Source organism: Myiozetetes cayanensis, unplaced genomic scaffold (assembly GCF_022539395.1).
Source record: "Myiozetetes cayanensis isolate MyiCay16 unplaced genomic scaffold, myiCay2020 scf6-25, whole genome shotgun sequence".
Lineage (NCBI taxonomy): Eukaryota > Metazoa > Chordata > Aves > Passeriformes > Tyrannidae > Myiozetetes > Myiozetetes cayanensis.
In genome coordinates, this window is record NW_026087853.1 from 22,302,491 (window position 1) to 22,330,487 (window position 27,997).

Below are 27,997 nucleotides of genomic sequence, written 5' to 3' on the forward strand. Positions count from 1 at the left end.
GTTCTGAAATTGTTTCAGGATGAGAGGAGGGGACCTTGAGGGAAAACATAACAGTTAGTAAAAACAGTGCTGCTTTATATTGGCTGGAATACCTAGCTGTTAGATAACTTCATTATTACAAAGTTATCACACACTGATGTTTACATTGCATTGAACTGCTTAGATTTAGCAAGGCTAACAATTAAGGCACAGTTGAACCATGGCAGTTAAGATCCTTCTAACAAACATTAAGCTATCAAATACATCACCAGGTTTGTATTTGGCAACAAAACTCCTGTATTTTCAATATCAGAAACACGTTGCTGCCTGAATGTAATATAACCTGAAACAATCAATCCAATCCCTAGTTCACGTACCAGGACCCACCACATTGTTTTTATAAACCCTGATTAATAGTGGTGCTCTAAAATAGTGGCCAGGACTTCTGTATAATGACATTATTAGTATCAGTCATTAAAACCTGCAGAGTAAATACACTACAGCAGTGAATCACACAAGTTCAAAATAAGAAACCTCAAAAATACTGTTAGTAAAAAATATAATTGACAAAACTAAAATGGCTTCCAAAGGCAATCTGAAATGTGAAGTCAGTTGAAACATGGAAGCTAGTAACATCTACTCAGTATAAGACTGTTTTTGGTAAAAGGCTGGGTTTAGTATGTTCAGTGAGCCATCTGAACTTTACTTCATCCTTCAAAAAACACAGCACATTAAATGATGAAATTCTTCTGAAGGGAAGGAAATATGGTTGGAAACTACTGACAAGAACTAAAAACTACTCTGCTGTAGAGAAGCAGAGGCAGATAGGATATGGACTGAAGAATCTGAATAAAGTATTAAATTGATTGAAGAAGAGGAAGCCTGAGTTTTCCCACTGTGCCTATTTGTGCTGAAATGACACTCCACTTCATCCCCTGCTAGACACATTTCTTTAAGTCAGGACATTCAGCACTTCACAACACATAAATCTGTCACTACTCTTGAGTTCAGATGAAAAATCCAAAACCTGACATACTCCAAAATAGAAGTTTGCAAAAGTCTGCTCTATGTTGCAGAAACATGGGGTATATACGGCATTTCATACACTAAAATAAGCTTACATGTCCTTTCCATACTGTAATCTTTCTAGGACTTCTTAGTCTGTGATTTGGCATATCAGATAATAGAATTCTCTCCTGTCAAAACAACACAGATTATAGCATGTTTCATACTCAGTTAATAGACAATTCATTAGTCTTCAAGAATAATTTTGAAAAAGAGTTTGTAAGGTAGAGTCACCTGAATTTACAATTCATGCTTTAAATGTAGAAAGACCAAGGTAATACACCTGTTAAAAAAAAAAAATTCACAGGCATCGAGAGAGTAGTCTACAAAGCCACATTTATTTGCACATGTACAGAACAAAGCAACAGATGTTATTGATTTCAATACAAAATTATATAAAACCAGTATTCACCTTCAGAGATAACACCATACCACTTTAAGTTTTATTAAATACATTCAGAAAGCATTCTTGCACGCACAAAACATTAGTATTAGGTAGTCCCAGGTAACTCCAACACTGCAATGTAATTATTCCTAGTGGTATGAAGGGATCAAAGATTAGTCTGCAACTAAAATAAAAAGAACCCTGGCTGAGGAGCAAGCTGAAGTCTTTCCTCCACTGGCTACCAAAGCAAGGATCATCACTGAACAGATTAACTGTCTCCAGCACATAGATGTAAATACTACCAAGGTATCTGCTGAAGGCAGGTAAGAGTGGTTTTCCAGACTGACTTGAGATATCTTGGCCAGTGTTAACATTCCCATTTAATCACTGCTTGCCTATGGATAGGAAGGTTTTATAAGACTGGAAGATAGTATTGACTAAGCGCTTGCGATTACAGAAGAAAGCAAAAAGTATAGATCCAAATCAATTACTTTTCCTTCCTAACCAGCACTAGAGAGATTATTTGCCATACTAGGTCTTAAAATTTCCATTCTTGCAAGGAATAAAGGGGAAAGGCAAAATTTTACATTTCCTGCAATACTGCCTCCCTAAATACGATCTAAAAACGGGAACTTAATTGTCAACAGGACATCTCAAACAATTTATTTAAAATGCACATTTATTTCTACAAAAAAAGAGTGTATGATACAGAAGAAATGCTCACACCTACTTAAAAGGTTTACCTATTAAAATATACAGAAGATCTTAAGGAGTACAGGATATTTAAAAAAAAAAGATGCAAAGGAGTGTTAATCTTTTATTTTTACATTTTCAGGAAGTTCACATAATTTTGGTACGTAACCTTTTACAAAATTATGTAAAAAGTACAAGAATGCCTGGTAAACAGTCTGCATTTTTCCAAAAGATTTTTTACAGCATGCAATTCTTAAGGCAGCCTTCTCTTCCTCCTTACAAGGAATCCTTTCACTCAAATAATCTTCTGCTGCAAAGATTAGGCTAAGGAAGCTTGGTCTCTTCTGTTAACGCCTTTTGTCTTTCCTGTCTGATTTACGGTCTCTTTCACTCCGTGAAGTTCTCTTGCCTGACCGACTACTTTCTGATATTGACCTCTTTCTGTCAGACCTTGAACTTTTATCCTTTGAGCTTTTGGTATCTCTACTCCCACCTTTTGAGGACTTGTGACTTCTATCTACTCCTGATGCATCCCTTCGCTTCCTGTCCGTGCTCCTTCTGCGTTTTCTATCTCTGTTATGCCCTCTTCCTCGGCTTCGACTTCTACTTTCACTACTACTAGAGCTACTGCTGCTACTATCCCTGCTAGTACTTCCACTTGTAGTGCTACTGGTGGTGGAACTACTCCGACTGGTGCTGCTGCCAGTGCTAGAACTACTTGCGCTAGTAGTACTGCTTGACGTACTACTGCTACTGCTGCTGCTGCTACGGCTATGACTCTTACCAGTTTTGTTTCCTGCTCTACCCCTGCTTCTACTCCTGGTCTTACTCTTACTTTCTACACTTGGTGTTTGATTCTGCTCTGCCTGTGCTTCAACCACCTTTATAGACACCACAGCATTTTCATCCTTGTCTGCCTGGGGCTCTATATCCTGAGTGGACTGAGACAACTGAGGTGACTGTGGCAGTGGCTCAGAGTGCAGCTGAGACAGAGCCTCAGCCACAGGTTCTGTCTGAGCTTCAGGAGCTTTCTCCTGCGTTTCTTCAAGTTCAGCTTTATTTTCTGTTTTGATACCTTTCTCCTTCTTGGGAGAAGGAACATTACACACTTTTTTTGGCTGAGCATCACACTCTGTCTCTGGTTCTACTTCTTTGCCATTTTCATTTTCTACAGGTTCTACACTATCTGCCTCATTCATTTCAGCCACATCCTGCTCATTATCCACTGGCTGAATGTTTTCACTCTCCACTTTTATAATGGTGACCTCCTCATGCTGACCATCCTGTTGCTTATCATTCTCCCTTGCTTCAGTAGTCTCCTCTACTTTAAACTCCACATCATGTTTCTGTTCGTCCTCTTCCTGTTCTTTCTCTGCATCGCTATGCCCTGAACCTGAACCTACTTTTCCCTTTTCCTCCCCTGCCTCCTCCATTTCTACATCATTGTGCTGATTACCTGTCTCCATCTCTTCCACCTGCTGAGCCACCTTACCCTCTTCCTGCTCCTTGTTCTGTTCTTCCTTCTTTTCTTCATTCTGCACCTCCTGCTGTTCTTTTTCCTTCATAGATTGTCTTCTGGGCCTGGCCTCCATTTTGTTAATCTGCTCTGCAAATTCATTTCGCCTGCTTTCAAAGAGTGCTAGGGAATAAATGCACAAATAATAGCTAAGATAATCTACAGACAACAAAGTCTATTTTCCTTTTAACTATGAGCTAAAAAGTTATCAAATTGTTCAACTTATAAATACTGCATCCTTATTCCTTCTGATGTAGCAAGCCATTCATTCACGATGAAAAAGATTGCTAGTTACCTTACAAAAACAAAGGGGACAGTAAACTCAATGGAGTATCAGAACGTAAAGCCCTAAACCTAAACTAACAAAAAGAGCTTTTGAATTAATTAAAATCAATCCAACCAACAGTATATCAAAATACCACCTTACTTTCCTGGTATTTATCTATTAACAAGGTTATACTTCCTAAAGTAAATAAAAGACAGTAAGAATCAGCAAAAAGCTGGTTAGGTATTAAGAAAGCTTAATTACTGTAGGCTATTCAGGTGAGCTAGCTTCTCTTATTCCCAAACCCCATGCAATGAAGAAAACTTCCTAAGAAAAAAACCAACAAACCAATATATTCTTAGTTTAATAAAAAAAGAAAAGTAAGACTACCATCAACCGGAGTATTTTAAATTGTTTTCCAAAAGAAAAATATAGTGATCCTGTGAAACAGAAATGAACACATATTGAGATTAAAAAAGAAATCATCATAAAGTTCTAGTGCTGTGTTCAAGAAAACACTAATCAAATGCTCTGTAAACACCTGTGTTTCCTTAGTTTTCAATCCACAGAATCTGCCTTTTCAAAAACTAAGTTGCTGCACTGGCATACATCTGGGTACTAAAGCTAATATAAAGGACTGTGTTTTAAACACATACCTCTGAGATTGTGCATACACATCTTTTCAATTCTTGTAACAGAATCAAATCACATCCAATAAAAAAATAGGTCACTGAAAGAGTAATGTTCACTTATGATGAACACCCATGTAAGAACATACAGTTTGTCCTAAGCACGAAATTCATGTATTTAAGCAGAGACTTACATTTGTTCAGCAAACAAAGGGAGGCAAGAACAAGGGCCTTTTCATCACAAAGACCACTTACCATTCATCTTTTTCTGTGACTCTTCCATCAACTTCTGCGTAGCAGGACACATTCTGCCAGGTATGTAGAATAAATGGGGTTTTGTCTTTGTTCTTATGTATTTTATTATTTTAGCATTATGTTCATTCCATTCTTCTTGCTGAGAAATGAAAGTAAATCATCCTGAGATATGCAACAATAGTTTAAACAAGGGAAAGATCAAGACCAAAACTAAAACTCACCAACTGAGCAAGCTCAACTTTTTGCTCAAGTAACCGCAGCTCTGTCTGTTTAGCACGTCTTTCTTCAAACAGTTCTCGCCTCTCATTTTCAACTTGCTTTCTTTCTTCCTCAGCCTGCACTTCAAGTTTTTGTTCAATTTCTTGTCGTCTCTTTTGCTAAGATTAATAAAGAAACATGTTAAAATTTTTCTACATCAAGAAAGCGTTCTAATTTGGTCCACTTAAAAGTTTTTAATTACTTACACCATTAAAGACACTCCTAAAAATACATGACGAAATATCTCCTAAATTACAGGTAATGGAAGAAAAGAGCATCATTGCTTGCTGGTGCCTAATTTTTTATTGGTTTAACTATAAAATGATGGGGCCCTTTGAATTTCTGTCTGCTTTTCTATAATTCCATTTGGATTTGAATTTTCAATATAAACTGAGATTATCTCAATTAGGCAGAGCCAGGTGTTAATAATGCCAAAATTGTGGGTTCAATCCCTGTATGGGCCATTCATTGAAGAGCTGGACTTGATGATCCTTGTGGGTCCCTTTCAGCTCAGAATATTCTGTGATCTGTGACCTTCAACAAGTTGTTTTTGTTTGTTTGTTTGTTTTTTCTCCAATGGCAGAAAAATAAAAGAAGTGTATTTCAGGTATCAGGGAAACCAGTTAGATTTCTCACTTATGACAGAAAAAAATCAAGTCCCCCAGAAACAAACGAAGGACTGCACACTGGTGTTTGAGACCAATAAAACAAAATAGTTTGTAAGTACTTCTGGTATATTCATTGCTAATTAAACATATTATTACAATATAGGAATGCCCTGTTATCATGCCCTAGACTGCCATATGCTCAGATTGTACAATAATTGTCTAATAAAACCCCAGAATGTAGTGCCTAAACAACAAAATAGCTGTATCATAAAACTCCTCAGGCCTCTACTTTGATTTATAGCAAGTTTATACGTAAGAAGAGAAAAATGTCCATATGAATTCTCAGAAAAATTTTGCAAAGGGCAGTAACTCCTCAAGGTCTCTTTGTGTAAACACATACATAAATTAGACAAGGACTCCATGGTCTATCCTAATCAATAGTTTCTTCTTTTAAAGCAAGCAGGCAAAAGCGAACTTTGGTCTTATGTGGCACATGACAAGTCAATTAAACCTCCCAAATACTGAATCTGAAAGTAATCAATACCAGCAGTGCAAGTCAGCCACGCTAACACTGCACAGAAAAGATTTAAACTTCAAAGACTTTCTATCTGCTTCCACTGAACTGCTGAAAGGAAAACTTTCAAACACTATTTTTAATCTAAAGGTTATTAGTATTAACTGAATAACTCATTTAGGGCAACAGTAAACAAATACCATATCCTTCATAATTTAAAAAGGCATACTAGGAATAAAGTTACCACCATCCTATATACAAGTTTTTTGAGGTAATCATTAAGCTATGCAAAGCCTTTGCTTCAGTGCAATCACACACTCATTTATGAAAAACAGAAATTCTTGTTATCTGTACTGGAAGGGGGAAGGCATTTTTACACAAACAGACAGCAAAATAAAACCACAGATTTTTGTACACTTGGTTATAATTTAAACATCTGGAACACATCAGGGTAGGCACTGCTTCAGCAATACCACATCACCATTATTTCCAGAAGTAGCCTAAGACCTCTAAAATAGTTACCTGATTTAATTCCATTTACTTTGAAATGATCCTCAATAACATGAACAAGTAAAAATATAATCTCTTTTGTGTTTTACATGTTTTAAAAATGTACATCAATTAAAAAAAAAAGAATCCCCCAACACTGCCTTTTCACTTCTTCAAAGGTTAAAAATAGTGCTCCAAAGTCATAGTTAGAGCCCCTTTTCTGCCTCCCACCTCCATTCCCTGACCTAAGCCAAAAAAAAAACCTACATGCAGTCTCACCAATTTGCTACATCTGCAAGAGAACTTTCATTCCTATTTGAAGTGGCTTAACCACACAATTTTGCTTTATTATTTACAATCTGATAGAACTTAAAATGAGATACCCTCTCAGTAGCAATAGCAACCGTGGATTCCTGTTTAAATTTTTGAAGAGTGCCCATCAACAAGCCAAATATACGTCGATTCCTGAAAAACAAACAACAACAAAAAGGTATTTGAGATTCAGTTCAAGTACTAAGATTTTTATTTGCATAAATAATCAGAGAAACTTTTCACCTCGAAGATATTTATTTGTATAGATTCAGTATTACTCAAGGTCACTAGCAATAGAAGAGATATTAACGGTGTCAACAGTCAAGGATATAATTTACAGTGACATATCATTTTGCTTAAGACACAGGTCTTATCCATAACTCAGCACAGCTAGTACTGGGAAAATTGGAAGCCTGCATATTTTTCATCTAGAAATAATGACACTAAGGAAATAGTCCTAATGCAGAGAGCACTGAAGAAAAGAAGATTCGAGTAAATACAGTGGGAGGTATCAATAAGGCAGCAAACTGGAAAGTCACTGGACTTTCTGAAAAACATAAACTCCCCTGTTCACAACCTGTTTACAGGACTAAGGAGAAATGGAGCCAAAGGGGAGTGAAAGCTTATCTATCACAGTTGCCTAACAATGAGACACTGCACTGTGGGATGAAGCCAGTGCTCTCATCCAATTAGGTGTTGTTTTGAGAAAAGTAAGTAAAATTCTTCAACAAATTCCCTTCTTCAAAACCAGAACTGTATTCTTGACTTCACCTTTTCTTTCTATTTAATCCCAAATTAAGTCTGTACAACAAGAGGCAGACTCTCTTATTTGCTTTGAACTTTTTCCCGATTAAGAGAGAAAGGAAATGCTACTGTCTTCACTAAGCACCACTCTGCTACAGTGGCACAAACCTGACATGGAATAGGTAAAGGGACTTGTACATTAAAAAGTAGAAACAGGAACAAGTAAAGGATTGAAAGCCAAAGATCACTCAAAGTGCATTTGTATACGAATGACATCCCAGAAGGCACCGTGCAAAATCAGGAGTTCAGAAAATGCTGTCCTCTTAAAGAACCTCTTTCCACCACAAGTCATACAGAGACCAATACTGGTTTTCTCATCTCCCCTGAGACTACTGAAGTGAAAAACAGTAAAACTACAATTCTGAGGGAACAAACTTTTAGTGCCTGAAGCTCTAGGAAGTTCACTAAGAATTTTGAAAGTCTTCCTGTGAGAGAAGCAGTTGGAAACTGGTAACGGAAGCAAGAGCAGACCATTAGTGGTGTGATAATTAAAAGAAGCGAGCAAAGTGCCAGTTTTCTGTACCAGCTGATTTGTAGGCCTTATCAGAGAAACCTTCTATAGATCCTTATTCCAGTTTTCATTCTTCTATTTATTTGAGGTACGGATTATTGCACCAGGCGACTTGCAGTCTGAAGGAGATTGAGTGTAAGGAGTTTGGACACAGTTGCAAATTTGGTTTTCCAACACTTTTTACAAACAGAACTACATTTCAACAAGAATTTTAATAAGCTACCCTGAGACAAATAAAATACAGGAAAAAGGAGATACATGTAGGAGAAATCTAAAAAGTAGCAGGTAAAAATGAAGGTCCAGACTGAACACACAAAAAACCCCACATGATGGAACTACTGTGTTTTAGAAAAAAGCTGGGGACGAGAGGAGCATACACCCAAAAGCCTCCCTCAATCAACAAAATAAATGATGAACCAAGACAGCTGTAACAGCCCAAAAAGTTAATGGACCAATGAAGCTAAATATATTTCTGTTTTATTCAAAGGCAATGTTACAACAGCATTAGCAAACCTGTTCCTGTAGGGGGCCTGAGAAGTAGAATTCCCTGTCAGTTACCTCAACCTAACAATGTGCATGTTACTGCTGTGTTTTCAGAGAGTATTCCTTAAAATAAATTTGACACCTTTACGGTAACTCTTCAACATAATCTTTTATACATAACAGCCTGTGTGTTATACTTTTTAAATCCAAAGTTACTTCCTATGCTAGCACTCAAAAGTATCACGTTAGTGTTTAAACATTTCTGCATACCTTTGTTTTCCTTTCTCATCCATATTTTGATCTTGTATAAGGTCTCGACGCGTTCGCTCTTTGGAGGTAGCAACAACAGAAGATGGCAACGCTGGCTACAACAAAAAAAGCAAACTACTTTGTTCATCACGTTGTAGGTAAATTTCTTCCTGCACAGCTCCTTTTATCATATATTACCTTTTTAATATCGTCATCCTCTGCGTCGCTTTCTTGGCGTGATTCTCTTCTTGTCCGACGTTCTCCACCCAGCCTGAGGAGCAAAAATTGTTAGTGGCCATTACAGAACAATGTCATTTAGGAGAGCATCTCTTCTAACAGGACAAAAATACAAGTCAGCATATCTAGTCAGAAGAACAAACACTTCCAGTAAATATCTCCCCACTGTTCTAATAACCAGTACATAACATTTTACAGAGAAAATCTACTATTGGTGAAAATCACTGAGACATAATAGTTTAAATTTTAATACAACCTACACAGTAAAGTAAAACACAAGACTTCACAACACTACCATATTTCAGATGGTAGAATAGATTTGGAATTTATGTCTTGTTTTCAGTGTTAGCACTTTCCTTTTTGCTGACCCTCTAAAATGGCTACTGGTATAAAGGGATCACTAGACAGATTGAAATGCATCGAGGTAGAAAGGTTGGTATGATTTCTCAAATGGGAAATGCTATCTAAGTAAACCAGTCAAATACCTAAAAAACAAGTGAGGAGGGGCAGAGGGCTTAGCATCTGAGAACATAGATGAACTAAAGTTTTATCACAAAACAACATAAAATAAATAATTTAAATAAAGCAAAAATTAAAATAAATAATTTAAATAGAAGTTATTTGACTTTATGGCACAAAGCCAAATTTCAGCTTTGTGGCACAGCACTTCCCTGTCTTCCAGTGTTCACTGTCCATTAACTCAAAAACTCCAAAGCAAGCCTTGCTTTAGGCATGAACTACCACTGCATGTTAAGTGCCCACAGAACTTCAGCTCACAGTTATCAGTCACATCTGATGGATCTGCATCCAGACGTGAAAGCTCAAAATCTGAGTCCACTGTCACACTGCCTGCGTTCGTTCAGTTTATTGAAGAGATTTCAATTATAATTCAAGTTATGTTTACTGTAGACAACCTGGCTACTAAGCAGAATATAATACAGCAAATTGTACATCCAGTAAAACAGAAAATTCCACTTGTCTTTGTATCACTACATCATTATATTAGTGCTATCATCTTTATATTGCCCTAAGGCATGAAAAAGATTTCACCGCAGTCATTTGAAATCACCCAAATTAATTCCAACGAGCCTTGAATATGTAATCTCCAAAGAAGACAGTGAAAGTCATCAGCTATTAACAGTTATCGATTTACTGTTACAAATTCTCATTCTGAAAAGCAAGTTCTCTGCATCAGTTTTTGCACCCACCTACTGGATGCACCTTCAAGATCCCTCTGTTTGGCTGGGGGTCCTCCTCCACTATCAGAGAATCCACGCCTAAAAAGAAAACACTTGTGATCTCAGAACAGGTTAGGTTAATGCCAGAGCCACCTCAAGGCTGCACAATTCAACTGTATTTTGGCTTTGTGGTCACGATGTACACAAAAGTTTTGCTCAGTTCTATCACCATTTACTGTTGCTGCTGCAATAAAGTGTTCAAATGTACTGTTTGTGGACAACTAATTTCACCTTGAATTTCTGCGCTTAACGAGCAGCTACACTGAAACAAGGACCCCATCATGCTCAAATAATCATATCTGCAATCATTTTCAAGATGTATTAAGCCTTAACCGGTGGGTTAATATTGAGTTTCAATGAAAAATCCACTCCATGCTCCATTAAGAATTGCTAAACAAAAACTTTTTCATTCTACTTCGTGGAGAAGGGAGAGAGATGATTAAGAAAAGTCACAATGAAAAACTTATGATTTTATCTACATGTATTTTAAAGTTCCTACCCATTTCACCTCTTTCCATTCCTCCTGGAGCATCTGCCAGTTTCTTAATTATCAACAGATTGATCTTGAACAACTTCAAAGAGACAAGGTCCCAGACAAAAGACAACTCCTCCCCTGAAATGCGAAGTTACTCCCCTCACATTTAATGTTAATAGGTGAAAGGGTTGGGGAAGGCCACCAGTTTAAACTTGTGGTAACTCAAAATGAAAAAGCACTTTAAACTTAAACCCCGAAGTCCTGTCGGGCAGCTCTGGCGCTCACTGAAACAGCGAGCAGCGGGGGCAAACGAGAAACAGGCAACACCAAAGCAAAGGGCAGCACCGCCAGGGAACGGATGGGGGAAACCCGACCCCCCATCGCGCACCTCCTTACCTCAGCAATAAGCTCCCGCGCCCTCTACCTCCACCGGGGCCTGTGAGGGCTAACAACCTGTTCTGGGGGGGCCTGCAAGAGACGGTGGCCACTGTTAGCGGTGCTCCCCCCGCTGCGGGCAAAGCAGCCGCCACGCCCGGTCCGCAGAAGGTGCGGGGCCCGCGGGCAGCTCCGCACCGCCCGCGCCTCGGGCCCGCCGCGCACCCCGCCCGGCCCTTCCTCCCTCCGCGGGTCAGCGGCGCCCCCGGCCTCACCTCACGTCATTGGGGTCCCGGCCCGTGAGCTTGCGGATGTTCTCGTCCACGTGCTTGAGGCTCTCCTTGGCCTTCTCCAGCTGCTCCTGCAGCGCGCGCACCGCCACCGCCATCCCGCCCGCCGCGCGGCCTGCCTGGGCCCCGCGCGCGGCACCGCTGGGAAACCGGGGGGGGGGAATGGGCCCCGCCCACTTCGCGGCCGCGGGCCGGGCCGGAGCAGCCAATCGCGGCTCGGCGGTGCCCTCTGAGCACCAATCATCGGGCACGGGGGGAAAGGGCACGCCCTGCGGGAAAGGATCACTACTGGCGATCACCAATCACAGGACCCGGGGGCTGACTGGCATCCCGGGCGCCCAACGAGAGGAAGGCCCTGCCTGCCAGCTCCGCGAATCAGTGAAAGGCACCAGCGGACTGACACACACATTGCCAATGAGAACTCAGGACGTCATTTTCCTGCAGCCCAGTCAGGAAGCCACTTGGCGCACGCTCGTTCCCGCCCACCCGTACGCGGCCTGCCTTCCCTCTCTCAGAGGGGCTGGCCAGCCGGCAGCGCGCGGCTCGGGCGGGGGCCAATCACCGCTGCCCTACCAAAGGCCGCCGTGCTCGGCGAGCCAATAGGCGGGGCCGTTTCTGAGGGTTGTCCGGGGCCGAGGTTGCGCCTGCCCTGAGGTCCCGCCCGCGGGAACAGCCCGGCCCGGCCCGGGGCTGGGAAACTCAGCTGGGCGTCATTCTTGGCGCCCGGGGCGGCGGCCCGGCTCTAAACCGCGCTGCTCCCCGGCCGGAGCCGGCGCCACTGCCGATTGCCCGCGGCGGGCAGAGGAAGACACGGGCGCTGTCCCGGGGGCAGTGACACAGCCCCGCCCCGTCCGGTGCCAGCAGTAGGGCGGGTGGGAGCAGCTCCGCGACCGGAGCCGCCCGAGCCCGCGGGCTCTGCAGACCCGTAACGCGAGAGTCCCGTTCCCAGCGCTTCCCTGGCAAGGAGAACCGGCCCGGTCGCGCTGTCTGACCGCCGCGCCTCGGCCGGGAGCTGCGGCCGTGTCCCGGCCCGCCCGGAAGGGGCGGAGGCGCCGGAGCGGCGATGGCGGACGAGGCGCTGTTCCTGCTGCTGCACAGCGAGATGGTGGCGGGGCTGTACCGCGCCGCCGAGCAGGGCGAAGGGGTGAGTGGGGCCGGGGCCGAGCCGGGGCCGCCCGGCAGCAGCCGGGGCTGACGCGGTGGCGGCGCGTTGTGTCTTGCAGGAGAATGGGCGCTGCACCACTAAGCTGGAGAGCATGGGCTTCCGCGTCGGGCAGGGGCTCATCGAGAGGTGAGTCCCTCCGGCTCCCGGCATCTTCTGTATTGGAATCCTATTCTGGTGGGCACCTGTATTTGAGTATCACAGGATAGTTTTGGAGTATGGATTTGCCTAGTGCTTCCCGTCATGAAAACCGAGTGAGGGTATACGGTTGCTCTTAATACTTATAATCATCTTTAGTTGCACTTTGTGTAGACTTTTGCATGTTTCTTACTTCTGATACGTTTCATGATCTTATTCTCTTTCTTATTTACTTCTTAAACGCAATTTTATGTTTGGCTGCCATTCTGTTTCGTTTCTGCAAAGCTCTCCCAGTCCTTGGTACTTGGCGACCGAGCTCGTTGCCGCCTTGTTTGCTCGGGCCCTTTGGGGACCCGCGATGCAACTTCAGCGCCCTCGTGCCGGGGTCGTGTGGAGACTCTTGGTCTTCTGAAGTGATGCTTTCATTGAGCAAGGCGGTGTTGTAGTGCCAGATAAAAGCCCTCAAGGAGGATAAAGGGAGAAAAATCTGAAACAAACAAGAGAGAGATGTCCCTTTTTGAAAAACAGGAATAAGTTTCACATGTTTGTTCCTATGTGTTAGCGCTCTTTTGCATATCTGAAGGATTCTTTTCAAGCAGTAGTATAGGTATGCGCGTTTTATTTCCTGTGTAGACAATTAATGGAAGATAAAACTGATGGAGTGCTTTGCATCTTTGTGTATGTCGGTCATCTTTAATAATCATGGAATTAAAACAATTTATTCTGCAGTCATGTTGCGGGTATTAAGATAATGCTGTGTTGCTCTTAAGTTAAAATACTTGTTGAATGCAGTGCGATGCTAGAATGATACTGTACAATGGTTGGAAAACTAATTTCTGTAACAGCATCAAAAATAATGTTGCATAGTACCATTTTTAAAAATTTATTTTTCTGTTTAATTGGTGATGTGTGTACCATCATTATTTATACATATCTCACTTATCTCTTAGGTTTACAAAAGATACTGCCAGGTTCAAGGATGAATTAGATATTATGAAGTTCATTTGCAAAGATTTTTGGACAACTGTATTCAAAAAACAAATAGATAACCTAAGGACTAATCATCAGGTACTAATGCTGTAGAATGAGATTTAATTTACAAAATCAGTATGAGTTTTGAGTAGCTATTGCATTTTTTGGTTTTCTTGCTCTGGAATTAATTACCTGATAAGAAACTCAAAATGTTCTTTTTTGTTTTGTTTAAAAAGCAAGTTTTTGTAATATTTATCTTAGCAGGTAGCTTCAGAATACAATGTAATAATTGCTGGTAATGTCTTTATGGCCACCCTGTTTGAAAAGACTCAATGCTTTGAATTTCTTATGCACTGTTGCATTTACAGAGAGGGAAGTAGTGGTTATAGTTCATTAACATTTAAACAAGAACATTTTTATGTATCTCTAAATGTTAGTAGAAAACTAGTGAAAAAATGATGTTGCTGTCTTAACATATGTTTAAATAGAATGGCTACCTTGAAGTAATTTTTTATTTTGAAGAATATTTACAGTTTTCAGCAGCTGAGACTCTAGTGAACATACTTGTATAAGAAACTGCTGAAAAAATTCTCAAATTTGTGTGTTGGTGACATTGTGCTATATCCATGTCCTTGCCTATATTAACAGTTACAGTTCTTAAAGCAAGATCAAAATAATGTAAGGAGCCATTTTACTAGAGTAAAAAAGCTTTTTTCCTATTAATGACTTGGTTTTCTTGTGGCCATTTTCCTGTTGTGTCCAATTAGGAAGAAGAGGATTTGTACAAGGATTGTGCCAAATAAAATAGGTTTTATTTTTCAGTGATTTGTTTATCAAGTATTAACTCTAACAGATAATTATTATGTTAGAAATCTGTTTCAAAGAAAGCTGCAGTATTGAGCTTAAGATCTTAATTGTATATACAACCTTCATTTAAGTTCAAGGGTTAAGAAATTCCAAAGTAGTACAGTCATTAACAAAGAAATTAAAATGACAGATGTAGATAAAGCTATACTATGTCCACAATTAATTAATTAATTATATTTTTATTAGAGTAATTTATTATTGTTACACAAATTTGTAATGTAGAAAACACCAAACTGTTAATTCTGTTGTTTGCTGGTTGTTGTTACTTGTACCGCTCTTAAGGAAAGTGATTCCCACTGAATTTGAGAATCAGAATAGTGAATTGCATACCAGATGAAGATTGAGATTTGAATGTAAAAACCAGTATGCATTTGATATATGGTCAAAGACTTTCTGGTATGGAACTATGGTTTCTGAGCACCAGAAGGACTCTTCCAAGAAGAAATTTACATAAAAATTTTTTAGAGATCATAATATTATTTAGGAGTTTCATTGTAAACTCGTAATTAAGTACCTTTTGGTTTGATATTCCTTGCAAGTATATAATACAATTTAAACTTAAATCACATGTGCCTTAATGTAAAATTTAATTTTTCAGCCTAGAACAAAGATAAAGAAGGAGATAAACAAGATATACCTACAAATCAAATGTATTCACATAAAATGTTGATTCTAAATTACTGCACGTTCAGCTAAAAAAAAAAACAACTTTTTTTTTCTTTTTAAACAGGGTATTTATGTGCTTCAAGACAATAAATTTCGTCTCTTGACACAAATGTCTGCAGGAAAGCAGTATTTAGAACATGCACCAAAGGTACCCTTCAATATTATATGTGGGGTCCACCAGTTTGATTTGAGTTCCCTTGATCTATTAATAATAACACTTAAACTGTGTAATTGAATGGATACAAACTCTTCAAAAGGTCAGCCAAAGATGAGTTTTCAGAACCTGTGTACTTTTTAGAAATGCACCTTGTTTTGGAACAGCGAATTTGATTTATGGTACAAGAAACGCTCATGGTCGTTGAGAAACTTGCTGCTGTTATGTTTCAGTTATCCGCCACTATCTGCTTCTGTCACACAAATTCTCTTTGGAAAGCATGTGCTTTCAGAAGCTTTTTTAAAAGTCCAGAAAAAAATTTGGAAGATACTATTTGTTACTGAGAACAAGCTTCGGAGGTGAGCTGATAGGAACATTCAGAAAGATCTTCCACCAGTTAAAAACAGTTCTGATTGAAGATGCTGAGTTAGGGTAATAGTTCATGTAAGGAAAATCAGTGCCTCTGCAGAACCTGCTTTAAAGCACTTTGGTTCAGGTGGATGTAAGAAATGGGACATTCAGTTCCATTTTATGGTTTCTTAATTCTTGGTCATCTTATTGCTGGCTACTGTCCTTGGGATTTTTTTGTTTTTAGTGTTTGGTGAGATGTTTGTTTTGTTTTGCAACATACATTTTAAGTATCTGCAGGCCTTTGTATTCCACGATGTGGCCTCTTGGACCATTCCTCTTATTATTGACTTTAATGCCAGTTGCTAATTTCAGCCAAGTCTTAGGAATATTGTTCTAAGGATATTAAATTCCTAAAGGTTTAATGGAATTAGAAACAAGAATAGTGCCCCTAACAAGAGCAATCTGCGTTGTGAGCTCTGCTCTACCAAATACTGGAGCTGTCGTCCATTAGAGACCTGACAAAGTCTCTCAAACGCCATAACAAAAATTCCATAGCTTTCTATTGTCCAAATATTAAGTCTTGTGCTTGAGTACTTAGTTTCAATCTTTATCAACAAGCTTCAGCCTTGACACTTATTTAAAGGCAACTTTGTATTTAGTATTTAGCTTTTACCTGTGGACTAATCAGAGGAGGCCTATCGAATTTGGGAATAAAGAGTATTGTAACAGCTGAAGTTTCATCAATGCCTGCATGTAAGTAGTTCTTGGAGTATTCAGTTACTACTTCACTTTGTAACTTTCCTGGCTGATTTCATCACTGTATAAGCATTTATCAAGGTGGGATTAGTTTGAAGCTACTGGGCTATAGAAATCCATACGAACTTCAGGATACAGCTTTCCACTAAACACTTTGGTATTTAGAAAATACTAATGGAGGATAAACCGCCATCATGTTGAGTGGAAAGCAAAACTAAAAAGTTGTATTTTGAAGGATCAGATGCATAAGGATGTATGTCCAGAAAGCTATTTGAGTAAACAAAGATCTTTCTCTACAGGAGTCATTAAGAAAGTTAGTAAGTCAAGTCCGTTGTAACTACCTAAGCTGCTCGATTAAAAATTTTCCACAGACTTTGCAAAATTCTAAATTTGGGTAACCTAACTTCTGTGATGTGGGAATGGATCAGCTTACAGGGAAAAAGAAAAGAAAGAAAAAGCTCTTCAGCTGGAGTTAAAATTTAAATGCTAAATTGAAGTAATGGCACAATTGCTTACAATTAAACTGTAAGATCGCACTGTTCCTTACTATTTCTTTAAAAAAATTATTACAAGAAAATAGTTACTTGGAGAAATAACTCTAATAGTAATAATGTGATCTGACTTTGCTTTTTTTTCAGGTAAATTTCAGGTGATGATACAGAAGATGTAGAGCACATTCAAATCTGGGTATTTACCTTAAAAATCCTTTGTGTATGGATTCAGTATCTTGGCTCAGTCTTGTATATAACTTGTAAATTATAGCAGTGTGCAGCACAATTCCAAAATATGTAATAAATGTTAATCGAAATAACACTATCCTTGTCTCTTGGTATGAAATTTATTCTATTCCAAGGTATTAATATCCAATTGTGTAAAAACTGTGTACCCAAAAGTTTTCAGCAAAATATTTCAATTCCAAAAGAGCACATCTGGAAGACCAGAGGCATGGTTTGAGAACCGAGTAAAAGCCTGACCAAGATGAAATTGGAATAAGAAACTAAAGCCTGACCAAGATGAAACTGGAATAAGAAACTAATGTGTGTTGTGTCACCTAATGTGAATGCCCAACTACTGTCTTTCCATGTTCATTTTGAACTGTTAGGGAGCAGAGAGTGCGTTTGTATTTCTCTGAGGGAGCCATTGGCACGTGTAGGAATGGGGCATGTGGCATGTAGGAACATAGGTATGATGCAGTAGAAACAAGAACTTACTTCTCCATAGTTAAACAGTTTCTCCTACCTCCCTAAAATTAGCACCTGTTTTTTGTGTCAGAATGATTTTACACCTAAGGTTATCTATAGTGGCCAAGAAGGAAAATTGTTCTAGCTTGTTGTGCATAAACTTGGTATTAATGTACTTATTTTTAATTGCTAGCTACGGATCACTTCTGTAATGAGTGTGTGCAGGAAGATGATTAGGCCTGAAAGAAGCTATGAAGATATCACCAAGACTCTTAAGGACACTGGGGTTTGCTAGATACTTGTTACAAGATTTGCATAACAATACGTATCTTGCTGTAGGTAAGCATGAAAATATCTTGTTAAAACTTCTAATGAATTTTGCTGTAAGACTTTTCTGTTGGCAGGTTCAGGCCTTACCTTGAAATGCATCACAATAGAAACAGTGTTTATTCAGAAGTGTGAGAATGCCTTGTGAGAGTGATTCAGTTTCTGTTTTTGAGGCCAGTAAATAACAGACTAATTAGAAAAGCTCACATGGCACCTTTGATACACAGCTACCTTCTGTGTTGGGAGAAGTGTACATTGTACAGTTGCACAGTGGGCAAGAACAGTGGAAACTGTTCTTCCCTAAGTTCTAGGAAAGGTCTGAAACTTATAATGGATCAAGACTTTTCTAGAAAGCTGTCACAAGCTGGCAAGCTAGAGACTATAAGTGTGATAACCAGGGCTTTATTATACTTGAGCTTAAGATGTGACCAAGTTCTCCTTTTTTCAGGTACTGTGAATGCTAGTTCAGATTAGCTGTTGCTGTATAACTTAACAGTTCTTGGAAACATATAGAGCAGAATTTGATCCAGGAGAATGCTGTCCCACTTTTTATAAAAATAGCAGAGGTGAAAGTAACTACAGTAGTATGCTGCTCAGTGGTGACTTGTAGTTTGATTGAAAACACTGGGTTCTTACACTGGTAATTTAGGGGAAGGTGGTGGTTGTTGTTCCCGTTGATAACTCAGATTTGTTTGCAGTTGTAGGAGTGGAGAATTAGCTAACTCGTATTCTTGCATTACCTGGGTTTCTGCTTTCAACATGCTGAAAATGTTACTATGAAGAGACTAGAAATAATTTGTGCTGTATGTCTAATAGATGGACGTTTCAATGTCATCATCCTTAAGCATCTGCAGTGAGGATCATCATGGCATTATCATGTACAGAATCTGTTACTTGCATCTCAAGAATTAAGACTCTGGTAGTTATTGCAATTAATTTTGATTTTTCAATTGACAGTTAAGACTACCATTCCAGATGCAAGAATGCCAATCATTCAAAGACATTTTGAAGATGTATCAATAACTGGTTATGGCCAATAATTATTTTTAATAGCGAGGGGAGGGACTTAAATTCCACAATACACAGAAAGCACGTCATTTAATATTATATCGATTGGTTGCTATGACCTGAATTCATAGTTCCTTTAAAATGGATTTTTAATTGGTGAAGACAATTATAACCAGAGGGAGTTATGTATGTACCAAGCAGATGCTGACCCTCTTGGCAAAGCACTCCACGTTAAACATATATGTAAATAAATGAGGTGATGTATTTGTCAAGATAATCATACAGAAAATAAATTTGTTGATTCTGTTAATAAATGCTTCTAATAAAAGCATTGAATACAGATGTGTAATTTTCTCTGGTTTCTACAACTCTTTACTAAAAATAGTATTACTACTTGGGAAGTAGTAATATTTACATTTTGCTAAAACAATTGTTTCAGTAACCTACTGGATATAGTTGAACTGCTTAGCAGTGCTTAAGCTCAAGACTTGAAAAGGTACCTTCAACCCTAGCTGTGTAAATTTCTATAGTAAGGCTGCTGTTAAATAGTATTGACTGAGAAAAACCACAATGTTGACAAACGCTCTTTAAAATCCTTTAGTTTTATTTAAAAAAGTCCTCAATAGGTGTGTTAGAAAAAGAGCAATCATTTGTAATGTAACCTCAGACTTCACCTAATAGCAGTGTTCACAGGATTACTCAGATGGTAGAAATTTCTAACCAAGAATGTAGTTTACAGGAGCTTCAGAGATGATGCCAGACACTTCATTTACCATTTTACGACGATGGCGATGATGGTATCAGAGACGTTGACAATTTCATGCTAATGTTCAGCTTAAGGTACTCATGGCTGTCCCCAATACATTAGGGTGAGGGTATTCCAGAGGGACTGTATAGTACTTCGGGTCTGAACAGTGCAGTGTCTTGCTGTTAAGTCCGATAATGCTGTTTGTACTATGGCAATACAAAACACTGGATATTCTCAAAATGGCCTAGGAAGGCTCATCAGCCAGGTCACGTTGATCAAAGTACCTAGTGGAATGAAGTGGAATATGGTAAAAAACCTCTAATGCAATGTACTCCATACTTTGAGTTGTTAGATCCCTTGCTTTCTAGCTCTTCTTTTAGTGTTTCTATCATAATTACAGCTTTATGGTTCAGGTGGCTCATCTGAGGAAAGCAATTAAGCTTACTTTTACTCTTAGGTTTATCTTAAGTCCTTTTAGCTAAATATATTTGTGATATTGGTCCAGGGTACTTCCATTTTTAAAAGAACATAGGTTAGGACAAGTAATCACACATTTATGCTGGACATATGTTACTGTTTTAGGTGTATTTATGCTGGACATACATTACTGTTTTAGATGTGTAAGTTGCATTACCTGCTAACTAAGCAGATTATCAAGTTCAGAGCTGATATTTGTTCTTCATTCTTGTTCTCCTGAAAAAGAGGTAAATATTAGAAAAGAGATAAATATTCTTTTGTTGTCTATGTCAAATAGAAAAGCTGTTACATGCCGTGTTGTGTGTATTTGCAGTCTTCCCTTCATTCTCAAGCAAACTTAGGACATGAAAAGTTAATTACTAAGACTTCAAGAACTGAAAAATAATCCTCTTAATCTGCTAAATTCACCAAGTCCTTTGCACAATGTTATATTAAATCTTACCTCTAGTACCCTGACTTCTGAACATCGTCTTGCCAGCTGTCGAATAAGGGAGTGAGCTTCAGGTAGCAAAGGTTTTTCAAGGCATGCCAGCAGTGCATAAAGCCATCTACCCTGTGAGGATTCAAATAACAAAGTTTTAATTATAAGCATTTCCTTGAATATTCAAGCTGTTATTGTTATACAGAGTAGGACTGGAGTGTAAGTCTCAAAACAAAATTGCATTTAAGTGCTACATGCCATAATTGAATTTTGAAAACCAAATTAGATACTACATGGTAGAGAGTTTTGTGCCTCTAGATAAGATTGTGAGCAGTACTCCTGGGTTTCCTGGCATTTTTTGAATGTTGGCCAAAATATAAATTAATACAGAATTAATACGGAATTAATACAGAAAAGGAAAGAACATGAAAGGCTTTAGTGACTCAAAAATAGTGAAACTGTGTCATGGAAGTAATTTTCCATGACTCTCTCACTTTGTGGTACTGAAGGATATGTTCTGTAGATACTATGTAGTTCTGTAGATACTATGCCATTACGGAGCTGGTCAGTCTAGGTGTGGCCAACTTCTGTGCCAATGTACCCCGTCCATCAGGATTTCTTAGGTTTGGTTTATCACCACACTAATGCAGCTAAGCTTTCTGGTCTGTGCTGCACATGGAAAGATTAAATGTGTCTTTGCCAGCGCACTGTCAATCACCTCCAAACTAAAATGGAAGTGTTGGTAAATACAGTGTGCAGCGCCCTGGCAGCTTAAACTGATCAGAACCAAAGCTGCTGCTCTCTGACCCTCTGCTCTCTCCAACACCGATAATCATCAAGCCTTGTGGCTTAAGTTAGTTTGGGGAGTGATAAAAAGGGGAGGGGTTTTGGCAATACTCGTTAGGTCTGTATGTTATGTTTTGTAATCAGTCTTCCAACAAGTTCTGTGAATACTTATTTTAATATCTAATCAAGAAAGCTTTAAACATAACAATATGACACATCCATCTAAAGAACTCTTTAGAAATTAAAATAATTTAATAGAAAACTATAAACAGTTTATGCTTTGTTTAATGCATTCACGTGCAAGTAGTTAAAATAAATTAAAAATTACCAGTTCTGGAGTAAATTTTTTCTCTCCAAACCAGCTTACCAGGTATTCTAAGACACTGGTTACTGTTGCCTTCAAAAGAGGAACAGAAAGAGACAATACAATACTTGTAATGTTTTGTTTTGTTGTCCTTCTACCTGAAGGGTTTTAAGAATTTCTACTCCACTGTGATACTACATGGTATTTATTCCATGTTGAAGTTACATATAAGGGTAAAGTAAATGTGTTAAGCACCACTTCCAGAAAGAACTTTATATAAAATGAAGTAATTTTCAATGTTAACAAATGTTATGGATAAATAGCTACAGATTAGGAAAGAGGCATCACGCTGACTGGTTGTTTCTGCTTAAAGATGACTAGTGGGAAATGTAGTAAAGGAATGGTAAAGGTGATTCTTCTTGTCTAGCAATGTACATAAAAGTTGATAATCAAGTTGAAGGGCTGCACTTAAAACACCAAATGAGAAATCTTAAAACATTGTCAACACCTATTGGGGCATTCAGCAAAAATTCAAACACTAAATGTTCTATAGAGAAATTACAACAACAAAATACTCTTAGAACTAGTAAGGAAAATTCCCTAGTAAATTCCCTAGTAAAGTCATTTGGAGCTGAAGGTGAGATAATGATTACATGTCTTCCCTCAAAGTGTACAAGGAATAGAAGTTGCAATAAACAATTGCTTACTCTAGGCACAAAAAACTCGAGAAGACTGCTCCAACAGACAGAATCACACAGTGACATTGCCTACATCATTATTTCTCATATTTTAAGAGGTAGGCTTACCTGATTCATCCTGCTTACAATACTTAGCAAAGGGGGAAAGCCCACCTAAAAAACATGAAATTGGAAAATGCAAACATCATAAACATTTTTGTTCTAATCTGAAACATATTAAGATTTTAAGCTGATGTTCAGACACTTCCAGTGATCTGAAAGTCTGTTCAGAGCTTTGAAATCTGTTAAAAAATCTTCAAGCAAGTTTAAGATAAGGTCCAGTCAAATTTGGTATCAGAGAACCTTGCTTTTACTGTTTCTTGTTAAAGTTTTGTTTTTTCAAAATGATGCAGTGAAGGGCACGTTTGTAGGATAACATGTATGAGGAGTAATCACATATCACTATGCAACCAACACTAAAGCAGACTATGCAGAAAGCTTTCCATTCAGTCCAGCGAGCAACAAAGTAGTGTGCTTAAGCTGACAACAGGTGAAGGAACTCTTCAGCTTTTTGACTGAAGGGACAGACTCATTCTCTGCTTCACAGTTTGTGCTTAAAACGAATGAAAAATGAGACTTTCTGCACTCACCAGAGTGCCTACTTTCTATTTAGCACAAAGTGGTAGTAAGTAGTAGGATTTTTTCTGGCAGTTAGTTTACAAAATAGCAGCTGAAAACTAGATATAAGTCCTATACTTACCTTTATGTAATCGATTCCTATATTTTCATCATTGGGTAGTGCATCTATTTCTGAGTATACTCTTTCACCCAGGCAGAACTTCTTCCAGCCTTCTTCATCCTCTGATTTTGGCTGAAGTAAATAAAAATAAATGAAAACCATGTAATACTGTTATGTTGAAGACACTGGAAAAAAGACTGGATAATATTCCTAAATTGTTGCATAAAACCATAAAAGCAAGATTAACCATGGATTTAATGACTGGGAAAACAAACCACATGGCACTGTTACGAATTCTACTCACCATAATAACATTGCTGTCCAAATGTTGTGACCGCCAGTGATTTCTGTGCTTGTTCAGGCTCTGAGTAATTAAAACAAAGCCAAATCACTATTTAACTCTGCAGTTATTTTATCCTAGCAATAAGTGTTCTTCATTACTTGTAAAATGTGTGAAAAGTATATTTTATGACTTTCTATAAATCAGTAGATTTATAGGCAGCACAACTGGCTAAATATTTCTGATGCCTCTTAGCAGAAATGTAATTAAGACGCTACGCTCATACAGTGTTTTCAGAAGTAATATTAAAGCTGAAGGAATTTTGAAGTCTACTACATAAAGTTTAGTTGAGGTAATAGTCTTTTATAGTCTTCTAGACTTTTCTTGGTATAACAAGCTTAAGGAAAAATTCACTTTGTTTTAATCCAAAACCACGCATAAAAGCAATATCCTATTTCATTGAAGGTCTACAGAACAGTTTGAAAGAAGGCAAGTGTGCTTTCTTAGCACTTTTCTTCTAGCTGATGGCAATGCCATGTAAGATAAATTGGCCTGCTTGACAGTTTCCTGTAGGGAGATGTAAACGTTCTGTAACAACAGAAGAAATTTGTCTCCCAATCTAACTTATTGTAGCCACACAAAAGAACATATAAAAATGTTGTAAGTAACAGAAGCTGAGGCAGTGTTTGAACAAGTGAGTCCCAATGCTCTTTTTAGGTTTTGAATACTTTTTAGTATAAGTCTCACACTTCACAGTGTTAATTGTGGCACAGATGAGAAGACGACTGATTTGTGCATTAAAGAAATATCTGTACAGTGAATATTCTTTTAAATGTCAGTTTCCTTAGTTCTCCTAAAACCTTAGATTATGCCTAATATACAGGATGCAATGTGATCCCTCATAGAAACAGGGGGTAGCTCAGTTAATGTTTAGATGCAGTAGTACACATCTCCACTGATTTTCCTCCCTGAAAAAAACATGGTACATGTGCTCATGCAGTGCTACAGCAGCTTTGGCACAGCTGGTCATACCTCAGTACTTGAGGTATTCCTGCAGCACAGCATCAATGCACTGTAAACATGCTGTCCACCGTACTGGGGTCACAAATGATCTCTCCCTACATCTTTATTATGTTTTCCCTTTCACCCTGTTTGAACTGTACATAGAGAATAATGGAATCAGAGAAAGGCTGGGGTTGGAAGGGACATTTAAAGGCCATGTAGTCCAACCCCTCTGCCATAGGCAGGGTCATCTTCAACAAGGTCATGTTCAGAGCCCCATCCAACCTGACATTTAATGTTTCCAGGGATGGGGTGTCTACCTCCTCTCTGGGCAACCTCTGCCAGTGTTTTACCACCCTCATTGTGAAAAAATTCTTCCTTATATCTAATCTAAATTGGCCCTTGTTTAGTTTAGAACTGTAGCTTAAGTGAACTTAGAACCTTTACCCTTTGAGACTGCTTAATTTTCTGGTTTTGTTCTGTTATTTAAGAGCAGGGTACAAATGTGTTAGGAAAGATCTAAGTCTGTGTTAACACTACAACCTGACAAATACATTTTACCAAATAAATATTTCTCCTCATAATGGGTGCCACTCATCTGTTGTTCAAAGTGTGTTCCACTTTATGAAGCTCCTGGTGGGTTAGAATCCACCTGGTTTTTTTCAGTAGAGTTCTGCAGAACATTTCCTGCTAGCACTAGGTTTTAATATAACTGCATCACATCACAGAGGTTTTTGTTCCTCCTCAATTACTCCATATCCCTTAATCTAAATAATAGATTAAGGGATATGGAGTAGTTATTATCTAAATAATAACTACTCCAAATCCCTTAACCTAAATACTGACATATTTTTGCTGAAGTTGAAGAATTTTTTTAAACGTGACTCTCCCAAGAGTTTTATCAGGGGTTTAAAAGCCACACAGTATATACTCAGTTATTTTTCAAGAACTTAAAACATTTGCCTACAAACATCTATTTTACCACAAAGTGATAATATTTCTATACTAGATATGAAGCACAGATGTTCTATCTAGACTGTGCAAGACCCCTCACATACACTATTTGTACCTGACGAACAGCTGAGAAATTGGCCACCTGCTGCTGCTGCCACCTGAGCGTTGGAGAGTATCCTTCAGGAGCAGGCTGACATCCGGAAATCTGAGAAAACACTGGCAATAATTATAATGTAAAGAGAGTTTTATATGAAGAATCCTTAAGAACAAGAGAATCAGTAAATCTTTACTGTCAGGTAAACAATATCCTTTAAATCTTCATCTAAGGTAATTTCATGACCACATTCAAGACTGATTTAAGAGTTGGTTTAGACAAAATTTCTTCTGTCTGACTCTTCTTATATGTACATAGAAAGGAGAACTAGGTGTTCAAAATACATTGTCAATACTTAAGGTCTTTCTTTTAGCAATTGTTCTGCCTTAATGTCCCTGTTTATAAAAATCAGGGTGCTGTTTCCTTATCTTGGACAAATGCTATCAATCTTAGGCATTCTACTTGTCAAGATAATACGTTCAGGAAGACAGAAGGCCACAAAAACATCTTCTAGGAAATTAACAATTAAGTAGATATAACCTCTTTAAAGATTAGCATGAAACAGTTATTTTAAAAAAAATCAGTATCTTCCTACAAGTGTTTAAGAATTCTGCTACAGACAGATGAAGAGAAGGGTCTCAGAAGTTACATGGTCATGTCAGAAACATCACCAGAAACTTCCCTTGAGCAATCTAGTAGTGAAATTTCAGATTACAAAGAGAATGGCAAACTTGGTCTCTTGAACTATTTGAAAGCAGATTAAAAACCAAGCTGGCAGGCCAGTGTGACAACAGAAAAATCTGCCTGGGCAGTAAGGAAAAATTCCAGTAAAATGTTCTACCAATAAGGAAAAAGTGGTGGTAGAATTTAATCTAATTTTAGATGAAATTTACCCTTAGCCTAAATATATATTGAAACCTTAAGATAGGTATAGAGAGATCTTTCTTCTAAAATTTATGCAGGTTAATTTAACTTTATGATTACATACCTATAAAATTTAATGCAACACTGGATTTCCTCAGAAAGTAAAATAGTCTGCTGTGTATCATATAGTGTGGATATTATCAATTTAATCAGTTATAACAATTGCTGTTAACCAGCAGTTGCACAGGTGTTTCTTCAAATCCAGACATTTAATTCTGTAGATGCTTTTAAAATCCAGCAGTGCTATTTAGTTATGCCGACTTCCCAAAAGTAGTACAAACATCATATTAACATTGTTCCCCTTTATTTTTTTCCCCCTCTCAAAATGTATAAAAGCTCTCAAACTTACTGAAATGTTTACTGTCTGCTTCTTTTTCAATTTTCTCGGGTCTATTTTTGCCACAACCACATCAGGGCATCGTGCCGCTTCAATCCTACAAAATAAAATCAAGTGGATGCATTTTTTTTTTATTCTGTAACTGGTGGATATATGCTGGATGTCTCTGAAATACTCCTAGAATCATGGAAAGTATGAGTTGGAAGGGACCCATCAGGATCATCGAGTCCAGCTCCTGGCCCTGCGCAGGGCACCTCAACAATCACACCATTTGCCTGAGAGCGTTGTCCAAACACTCCTTGAACTCTGTCAGGCTTGGTGGTGTGACCACTTCCCTGGGGAGCCTGTTCCAGTGCCCAACCACCCTCTGCGTGAAGAACCTTTTCCTGATATCCATCAGAAACCTCCCCTGACTCAGCTTCATGCCGTCCTAGTGACGCCTGTCACCGGTCGCTGCCCGTCCTGCAGGTGTGTGACACGGATTTGCCGGCGAAGGGCAGCACCGCTCGGCCGCCCTGGCGCGCCCGGACGCGGAGCTCGGCCCGGGCAACACCGGGGCCGCGCCGCTCTAGTGGGGAGGTGACGGGCCCGCCCCGAACCATCCTCCCCGCCACTCACTGGACGCGCTTCAGATACTCTTGAGGTGTCCTGGGAGGCACCGTGGGGTCGAAGTCCTCGGCCAGGTCCCAGTCCCCCACGGGCAGCAGCCGCGGCATCAGCTCCTCCACGCCCGCCTCCATGGCCGGTCGGCGCTGCTCTCGCGAGAGCGGCGGAGCGGGGGGCGGGGCCGCTCCGGTACCGGGAGCGCGGCCTGGGAGCGGTGGTGCCTGTAGGGAGGATGGGGCCTTGGGGAGCGGTGGTGCCTGTAGGGAGGATGGGGCCTTGGGGAGCGGTGGGGCCTGTAGGGAGGATGGGGCCTTGGGGAGCGGTGGTGTCTGTAGGGAGGATGGGGGCCTTGGGGAGCGGTGGTGCCTGTAGGGAGGATGGGGGCCTTGGGGAGCGATGGTGTCTGTAGGGAGGATGGGGGCCTTGGGGAGCGGTG

The 27,997-nt window shown here is 39.3% G+C and overlaps 3 protein-coding genes across 4 annotated transcripts; 1 reads left to right on the top strand and 2 right to left on the bottom strand.

The window, feature by feature from the left end:
• Positions 1-1,363: 1,363 nt before the first annotated feature.
• On the bottom strand, positions 1,364-11,781 carry PNN (pinin, desmosome associated protein). Its single transcript, XM_050336090.1, has 9 exons — positions 11,616-11,781; positions 11,362-11,433; positions 10,461-10,529; positions 9,214-9,286; positions 9,037-9,131; positions 7,040-7,121; positions 5,009-5,164; positions 4,788-4,926; positions 1,364-3,761 (listed from the first exon to the last, which is right to left on the bottom strand). The coding sequence occupies exons 1-9, from the start codon at positions 11,726-11,728 to the stop codon at positions 2,470-2,472; spliced, it is 2,091 nt and encodes a 696-aa protein (XP_050192047.1). The 5' UTR covers positions 11,729-11,781; the 3' UTR covers positions 1,364-2,469.
• Positions 11,782-12,312: 531 nt separating this feature from the next.
• TRAPPC6B (trafficking protein particle complex subunit 6B) lies at positions 12,313-19,551 on the top strand. 2 transcript variants are annotated; one of them, XM_050334965.1, is made up of 7 exons: positions 12,313-12,774; positions 12,854-12,921; positions 13,881-13,998; positions 15,500-15,583; positions 16,600-16,693; positions 17,335-17,383; positions 18,071-19,551. In XM_050334965.1, the coding sequence occupies exons 1-6, from the start codon at positions 12,694-12,696 to the stop codon at positions 17,364-17,366; spliced, it is 477 nt and encodes a 158-aa protein (XP_050190922.1). In that variant the 5' UTR covers positions 12,313-12,693; the 3' UTR covers positions 17,367-17,383; positions 18,071-19,551. The 2 variants fall into 2 exon arrangements, with proteins under 2 accessions (XP_050190922.1, XP_050190921.1); XM_050334964.1 differs by lacking the exon at positions 18,071-19,551 and having other exon boundaries at positions 12,317-12,774; positions 17,335-17,512.
• A 247-nt stretch (positions 19,552-19,798) lies between these two features.
• Positions 19,799-27,716, bottom strand: GEMIN2 (gem nuclear organelle associated protein 2). Its single transcript, XM_050334963.1, has 10 exons — positions 27,574-27,716; positions 26,968-27,052; positions 25,716-25,805; positions 23,669-23,728; positions 23,386-23,496; positions 22,755-22,799; positions 21,973-22,041; positions 20,880-20,990; positions 20,595-20,653; positions 19,799-20,244 (listed from the first exon to the last, which is right to left on the bottom strand). The coding sequence occupies exons 1-10, from the start codon at positions 27,693-27,695 to the stop codon at positions 20,205-20,207; spliced, it is 792 nt and encodes a 263-aa protein (XP_050190920.1). The 5' UTR covers positions 27,696-27,716; the 3' UTR covers positions 19,799-20,204.
• Positions 27,717-27,997: the final 281 nt, after the last annotated feature.